Below are 8,070 nucleotides of genomic sequence, written 5' to 3'. Positions count from 1 at the left end.
AAGTGCTGGCGGGGAGGAGGGAACAGGACGCACGCTAGACTCGGGTAGGGCGGCCAGCACCCGCTGGCCCGCTCCAAGGCCTCAGGAGTGCGAGCAGGCACCGTGGGGGCGCGCCCCTCGCGGCCCCTCGCCGTCCCGCCCCGCCCCCGCGGCCCGGCAGCCCGCGCTCTTTAGGACCCCGCGGCGCGGGGGCGGGGCGGCGAGAGTCCGGGGAGCTGACAGGTGCAGCCCCCGGCCAATGGAGGCCCGGGGCCCCGCCCCCGGCCCCGCCGCGCGCGCCAATCGGCGGCCGCGCTGCGCTTCAAGTGCGCGGAGGGGCGCGGGGCCCCAGCGGCGCGCTCGCCCGCGACTGCAGCGCTGAGCCCGGCTCCCGGGCCCCGGCGCGCCGAGCGGTCGCGTGGGCTCCGTGAGGGCGCGAGTGAGCGCGGCCCCGGCGGGCCCGCCCGGAGGAGGCTTTCGGGCCATGGTCGCCCTCGGCTGAGTTTCCGGCGGCCACTTTGATTACCGGCAAATAATCGTAACCATACCGAGCCTCGGGGCCGGCGGCCGCCGCGCACGGACTCCGCGAGCCGGCACGCGGCCGCGTCCCGCACCGCCCGGCGCCGATCGCCGGCCCCTAACGAGCCGATGGAAAAGTCCAAAAATTTCCGCATCGACGCGCTGCTGGCCGTGGACCCCCCGCGAGCGGCCTCGGCGCAGACCGCGCCGCTGGCCCTGGTCACGTCGCTCGCGGCCGCCGCAGCTGGACCCGGCAGCGGCGGCGGTGGCGGGGCCGGTGGCGGGGCGAGCGGCAGCTGCAGCCCTGCGTCCTCAGAGCCGTCCGCAGCGCCCGCCGACCGCCTGCGCGCAGAGAGCCCTTCGCCGCCGCGCTTGCTGGCCGCGCACTGCGCGCTGCTGCCCAAACCCGGCTTCTTGGGAGCGGGCGGCGCGGGCGGCGCAGCGGGCGGCGGGGCGGGCGGCGGGCCCGGGGGGACCCACCACCACGCGCACCCCGGCGCCGCCGCGGCAGCCGCAGCTGCTGCCGCCGCCGCAGCCGCGGGGGGCCTGGCTCTGGGGCTGCATCCGGGGGGCGCGCAGGGCGGCGCGGGGCTCCCGGCGCAGGCGGCGCTCTACGGTCACCCGGTCTACGGCTACTCGGCGGCGGCGGCGGCGGCCGCGCTGGCCGGGCAGCACCCGGCGCTCTCCTACTCGTACCCGCAGGTGCCGGGCGCGCACCCCGCGCACCCCGCCGACCCTATCAAGCTGGGCGCCGGCACCTTCCAGCTGGACCAGTGGCTGCGTGCGTCCACCGCGGGCATGATCCTGCCCAAGATGCCGGACTTCAACTGTGAGTACCGCGCAGCCCGGAGCCTGTGGAGCGAGGAGGAAACGGGGCGGCGATGGGGGTGGCGAGCATGGGCAGAAGGGTCTCCCGCGCATCCTCCGCCGGGCATCTCCTGCCCCGGCTCTCTGCCCCGAGCGAGCTGTGGACGCGCCCCCAGGCCGCCTCGGCTCCGCTCGGGGCCTGCGAGGACTCGCGCGGGCTCCGCAGCGTGGGATCGCCAGCGATCGAAAAAATGGCCACGCGCGGTCCTTGTTCTCTTCCTCTCTTAACGGGAAGGGGCAGCTGGAGGTTTAAGACTAAAATCTAATGATTAACTGGCAGGCTAGAGGAGAAGGAAGTGGTGGGGGAAGGCGAGCCGAGTTAGGCGTGCCTTGGAATCAGAGGCCACCGAAACCAGGGCTTTATGCTCAGAGAAACGGACGTGACTTCGGTCCCACATTCTGGGCTCTGGAGAGACTCTGGGTCCCTCCCAGGAGAGGGAGAGCTCCCAGAGTAGGATAGGAGGAATGAGCCTCAAGAGGCTGGAGACGCAAGGCTGGGGCCCTTGTGGGGCTGTGTCCGCCTCAGGAAGGCCCCAGGTCCGGGGTGGGGTGAGGCCCAGGAAGGCGGGTGGCCCGGTCTGAACCAAGATGGCATGCTCCAGCGGGCCGGAGATGCACCGTCCTATTTTGGGGTACCCACTAAGGGGCTTTGAACAGCAGGCGCCCACCTCGAATTCAGGGCACCCAGCACAGCACGAACCCCTCCCCGAGACCGCAGCCGGGGAGGGCAGGGCACCCCCAAGCCCAGAGCGGCCGGACTGTGGGCGGAGAACTCGCCACTCAGACGGGACACCTCGCCGGGGCCTGGGTCTCTCTCTTGGTGCGGGCCGGCCGGGGCCCAGGACTGGAGCTGCAGAGAGTGTGAATCTGCGGTCGGTTTGCTGCACCCAAGCTCGATCAGTGGAAGATGCGTGAGGCTTTATGCTTCGAGCGGCCAAACACCCAAACAAAGAGACCCCATTATTTCCGTCTGAGTGAATTTGTTTAGACTAGAGACATGCAGGCATGGTGGGGGGAATGAAAAAGAAAACAAATAAACACTTGTCAGAAATCAGATTCCTCTGCTAGAAGCGATGGTTGTGACTAAACAGAGAAAAGCTAGGATCCCACAAGGCTGGAGAAGTCACAGCGGGGTGAGAAAAGCCCAGCATGTGCGCTGTTTGCCCTCCACGCCCAGGCCAGCCCGGCTCAGCTCCCAGAAGGCCCTGATAGCCACCCTTCCCTTCCATGGGGTCACCCCTCCCGGCCCCAGGCCAGGCAGAGGGCAAGCTGGCTCTCACATCCACAGCTTCAGGCACATCTGAACTGCTGACCCGGGTCCACCAAACCCAGGGAGCCCTCGGGGCCTGGCCTCTGAGCCCAGCAACCCCTTCTGATGAAATGCCACCCAGCCATCTTCCACTCTGACGGCATCTTGCAGCACCTGGCAGGCTTAGTCTCCCACCATGGGGGGCCCGGGGGGAGGGGTTGTGCACACCGGCTGCCCCCCTCCCCCGAACTGGGTTCCCTGGCCACCCGGCTGTTTTCTCAGGCCTGCATGGAGCCCAAGGCTGCCCAGAAAATCGACTAAAACCCCATCGCTTTGCCAACACGCTTCGTGCATTCTTACTCCTAATCTTGACCCGGAGGTAGCTAATTAAAACCCAGCCAGCTTTAAGTTCAGAGAAGGAATCTGAACACCGAGTCCTAAAGGGCAATACGAACAGGCAAGGATGCTGGAATGGGTTCTCACTGGAAAACCTGTTTGGTTTCAACTGGTGTCTCAGCCATCGGATGGCATTTCCCAAATGGTCCCTTCAGAGCCAGCGTTTTAATTAAAGTTCTAATGTATTGTCAAGTTGGGAATTCGGGGCCTTGTTTAACTAAAGCAGGGGGCGTGGGCCTTCCCATAAAGCAAATTGCCCATCCCAGGGGAGCCTGGGCAGGCCTGCCCGGGGCTGGCTGCTTCTTTCCTTTCTTTTATTGTCTAACACTTGTCAGGCTCCTGGGAAATCAAGGGAAGTCTCGTTTTGAGGTCATAAAATTCTCTGTGATGTAACCGTGTGAAATTATGTAAATAAAGCAGAGAGACCTCCTTGAACACACAGAAAGCCGGATCCCCCTTGGGCCCAGGCCTTTAATTTGCGTAATGAGAATTGTCCTGAAAAGCTTCCAATTGTCCCAGGCTCTGCCGCTGGGGACTGGGCAGCATTGTCAGAAAACACTTTACAGGAGGAACACATGCTTAGGCCCAGGATCTGGCCCTTTTCCTCCCTCCTCCCTTCCTCCTCTTTCTCCCCCTTTTCTCCTTCTGCTTGTTTTGTATGTAAGGAGGTGGTGGTGGGAACTCTGCACCCGGAAGAAGCAGGAAGTGATTCCCAGGGCCTGTGTGGGTTTGGGCCTGAGTTGGGGGGGAAGGCGCTGGGCAGAGCATGCAGGGGGTGGTCTCCGGGCTTCTGCTACTTGCCTTTCTGTCCACCTGCTTCCCACCAACGCTCACCCGAGGGGGCAAGCCGAGCCTGGTCGATAGAACACCAGGCCCTGCCTGGGATGAAAAGATTGGGTCTCATTAAACCCAGATGGTCTGGGTCCACCTGGCGGTGGGGTCCGGGGCTCCAGGGCCTCCCTGGGGAGGGGGTGCTGACACTGAAGACTGAGCAGCAACCCTGCAGGGCCCGAGCAGTGGGCAGCGGGGTATGAAGGGCGCTGCTGGCCCTGGCTTGCTCCAGCCTCACGGCCTCTCCCACCCCAGCCCAGGCGCAGTCCAACCTGCTGGGGAAGTGCCGCCGGCCCCGCACCGCCTTCACCAGCCAGCAGCTGCTGGAGCTGGAGCACCAGTTCAAGCTCAACAAGTACCTGTCGCGGCCCAAACGCTTCGAGGTGGCCACCTCACTGATGCTCACCGAGACTCAGGTACGCTGCACCCCCGCACCCACACTGCTGGCACGTTCCAGCCTCCCAGGAACCCTGTCCTGTCTGCACATGCTCGCCTCCCAGGGACCCTGTGGCCTCTGCTCTCTTCACCCTGGGCCTCCCTGGGCACCTGGAGCTGCTCCTGCTGACCTTTACGGTGGATTCGCATCTCCCCGAGCCCACATCTCCCCGAAGGGTTCCTACGCCAGGGTCTGATTCCGCTGGTTCTGGTGGGCCCAGGAATTTTCACGTGCACACACACATTCCCGCACACACCCTGTTTGGAAGCAGGTAGTCCTCAAGCCATATTAGAGCAATTTTGTTCCTTCCGGGAAGAGAGAGGAGGGGGCATCTTGAGACTCAGCGGCGGGCAGCATAGCTGTCCTGACCCTTCCCACGCAGACCAAGGGTGCGGGTGGAAGACCTCGGGGGTGGCGGGGGTCTTGGTTTGAGCTTCCTCAGAGCCCCCAGCCCGTGTCAGAGTCTTCCGGAGCTCCTGAGCCCTCTAAGGGGAACCTCACCCGAGCCCTGGCGATGGCGGGCGCGCCGGGCCCCGTGCGCAAGCAGGCGCGGGAGCCGGGGCGCCGGAGAGGGCCGGCAGGGAGGGAGGCGGCAGGCCTCTCACGCCGCGCGCGCCCGCAGGTCAAGATCTGGTTCCAGAACCGGCGGATGAAGTGGAAGCGCAGCAAGAAGGCCAAAGAGCAGGCGGCGCAGGAGGCCGAGAAGCAGAAGGGAGGCGGCGGCGCGGGCAAAGGCGGCGGCGCCGACGACCCGGGGGACGAGGAGCCGCTGGGGCCGCCGGCGCCCGGGGACAAGGGCGGCACACGCCGCCTGCGGGACTTGAGGGACAGTGAGCCCGAGGACGACGAAGACGACGAGGACGAGGACCGCTTCCCCTACAGCAACGGCGCGGGCGCGCGCGCCGCCTCCTCCGACTGCTCCTCCGGGGCCGACTCGCCGCCCCCGCGGCCCGGCGCGCCCGGCCACCAGCCCCCGCCCCAGTAGGGGCCCCGCCGGCGGCCCAGAACGCCGCGACCTCACCCGCGCCCCCAGGCCCGCGAGCCGAGGCGCGGGGTCCTGGGGGCTGCCCTTCTGGGTCCGTTTTCAAGGGACGGAGAGAGGGAGGCCCAGCAGGTTCAAACTCGAACTCTTTTGTTCTTTGCTAATTTAATTTGGCTTGCGTTGGGGGGAGGCGTTTCTGAGAAGAACCGACCATCGGGGTGCCTCCCGGCTCCCTTCTTCCCTAATGGTGACGTCGGAAACCTGCAGTGTTAAACGACCTCCGAAACCTGAAACCTTCTCCGGATACGCCGTTCTTCTGAGTGTTGGAAAAAGAAAAAAAATGTTTTGTGCTTATGTATATTGGGAAGGGGGGAATTTATGTAATGAGCGTTCAAACTGCTGGACATCCCAAAACTGTATTGTCTTTATTTTTGTATATTGTATTTATAAATATATATATATATATAAAGAAATGTCTACTTACGCATGCTAAATTATCATTTAGCTTCTGCCATCGACTACGATGGAATGTAAAATAAATTGTTTTTTTTACTGGATGAGAGTGCAAGTCTTTTGAGGGGAGTTGTGAAAGCAAGTTTTACTGTTTTTGTTGCTGAAATGATGGGGTGGGCTGTATTCCTGAGTTGACAGCAGAAAGTGAAAATCAGAATGGCGAATGGGTGTCAGGACGGCCACCTCCTCCCGGCCCTGAGGCTAGGGGTGGGGGGAACTTGACTCCGGCTGCTGGGGAGTCGCCAGTACCAAGTGTCGCTAAAAGTCCCCGAGGCCAGGTGTCAGCGCGCGTCCACGTGCCGGCTCACATCTGTCGCGAATGCGAGCATCTCAAAGGAGTAACTCTGGACGCCGCGTGTTTGTTTTCCTATTTCTATGAGGATCTTCTTTCTTCGCTGGCGCCCCAGACGTGGAAACACACTGTGAATGTTTCAGAAAAGGAGCTTCAAATGACTACACTGGTCTCCAGGGTTTGTTTGGCCGCGGCGCTGCTTGCGGGATGGCCTCGGACAGCGCGGCTCATCTCCTCTCCGACCCCGGCCCTCTCTCCCGAAGCGCCTCGAGCCGGCCAGGGCTGGTTTTCCCGGATCAGTGCAAAAGGCAGCCTGCGAGGACCGCAGCGGAAGGCGAGAACGCTCTAGCCGGGCCGCGGCGGCTCTGGGTTAATCAACGCGGCCGCGCGTCATCCATCACGGGCAGAGCCGGGCCCTCGCCATGTGCGGCACACATGCCCGCACGCCCTCCGCGGCGCCCCTTCCCCCGCGTGACCGGCAGGCCGCCCCGGGTCCGGAGGAAACAGGTGAGCCTGGGCCCTGCTGCTCCCCCCATCAGCTGCCTCCCCCGCTCCGGTGTCTCACTCCTCGCCCGCACCTGGGCTGGGGCACGCCCCTCCCCCTTCCCTCCCCCTCCGCGGGCCCCCCTACTCCCGGCAGATAAATGAGTTCAGAGGGCCTGCAGTTTCATTTGGGTGATTACAGCGCGGGCGAGCGGGGCCACTCCTCGACTTCAGGGCCGGGTGAGATTAATATCCTCGCTGGCAGCTCATTATCACCCCGGCTCCTTCCATAAAACGCGGGCTCAGCCGCGGCCGGGGGCGCGGTGCTGCTGGGAGCCGGGCCGGCGCAGCTGTTGGCGCGGGCGGCGGGGCGCGGGCCTGGCCGCCTGGGGTCCAAAGGTGGGGGGACCGGGACTGGGTTTGCAACTGGGGGGAAAGCCCGAGAGCCCCAGGAGAGGGGTGGGAAACGAGGAGGGGGAGAGACGAGAAAGACGCCTTGGGGCTTAAGGAAACCTGCCCTCCGTGTGCAGCTCGCTTTAATTTCTACCACATTGCTCAAGTTCAGCCTGAAGCCATCTCGGCCCGGCAGGCTGCACATCTGGGGGATAGTCCCCTGCGCCCCGCCTTCCGGCCGGCCGGGCGTCGGCGCCCCCCAACCCCGTTTCAGCACCGCCCCCTCCCCCGACCGGCGGCGGCCCTGGAGCGGGGTGGGCATCCGGCCTCGGCAGAGGGTCGTTGCCGCATCCCAAGGCCGGACCCTCCTGAAGCCCAGGAACCGTTCGCTCCCCCGGCGAGAGGGGGGCAGAGAGCAGGGCGGGAAGGCAGAGTGGTGACGACCCCCGCCCCCCGCCCCCCGGCGGAGCCAGCCCGGCTTGGCGCGGGGACTTGGCGGCCGGGAAGGCGGGACCCACCCGCGGCCCCAGCGTCTCCAGCCAGCGGCTTAATCGCGACGGAATTTATCTCGCTAATAAATTTAATGATCAATTCGTTCTTGTCACAGTAGCTCTTCCCCAAATCAATTATAGCAAATTTAAATATAATCACTGGCTCATCCTCACCCACTCCGGGCACAGCGAACAATTCATTCCGCCGAGTGAGCGGCCGCCAGCCCCGCTCCGCCACACTGGGCGGAAAGGCCCTGCCGCCTGGAGGACCCGGGTCCCAGGACCCCGAGCCAGGTCCCCTCAGCCGGGCCCCGAGGGGGACGAAGCACTGCTTCCAGACAAGCCCGGCCTGGCCATCGGGCGGCCGGGCGGGCCTCCGGCCGTGGAGCCTCAGTGCCCGGGGGGCCTCCCCGCCGTCCACCCGCGAGGGTCGGCCCTGCGGACCCTGCTGCCTCCAACAGCGCGGCCCCGACCAAGGCGAACCCTGCCCTTTGGGACCCCTGCCGGTCCCTGTTCATCCAGGGCACCACTCTGGGCGCAGGTTCTCTTCACCGTGGTGGGAGGTGGGGTGGTCCTTAGTTCTCGTCGTGGGTCACTGTCTCCAGGGTGTGTGAGAAAATGGGGTTAAAGCTCTCTGTG

At 64.9% G+C, this 8,070-nt stretch overlaps 1 protein-coding gene across 1 annotated transcript; it reads left to right on the top strand.

Moving 5' to 3' along the window:
• The first annotated feature begins 357 nt into the window (after positions 1-357).
• On the top strand, positions 358-5,816 carry MNX1 (motor neuron and pancreas homeobox 1). The gene is made up of 3 exons (XM_061415324.1): positions 358-1,327; positions 4,097-4,257; positions 4,900-5,816. The coding sequence occupies exons 1-3, from the start codon at positions 628-630 to the stop codon at positions 5,260-5,262; spliced, it is 1,224 nt and encodes a 407-aa protein (XP_061271308.1). The 5' UTR covers positions 358-627; the 3' UTR covers positions 5,263-5,816.
• Positions 5,817-8,070: the final 2,254 nt, after the last annotated feature.

Source organism: Bos javanicus, chromosome 4, assembly GCF_032452875.1.
Source record: "Bos javanicus breed banteng chromosome 4, ARS-OSU_banteng_1.0, whole genome shotgun sequence".
Taxonomy (NCBI): Eukaryota; Metazoa; Chordata; class Mammalia; order Artiodactyla; family Bovidae; genus Bos; species Bos javanicus.
This window is presented reverse-complemented; position numbering and strand designations above follow the sequence as displayed.

Excerpts from the sequence above, each read along its gene's own strand:
- MNX1 (XM_061415324.1), top strand. The coding sequence starts at position 628 with ATGGAAAAGTCCAAAAATTTCCGCATCGACGCGCTGCTGGCCGTGGAC. Across the intron at positions 1,328-4,096 it reads CAAGATGCCGGACTTCAACT|CCCAGGCGCAGTCCAACCTG; the intron begins GTGAGTACCGCG and ends CTCCCACCCCAG. Across the intron at positions 4,258-4,899 it reads TGATGCTCACCGAGACTCAG|GTCAAGATCTGGTTCCAGAA; the intron begins GTACGCTGCACC and ends GCGCGCCCGCAG.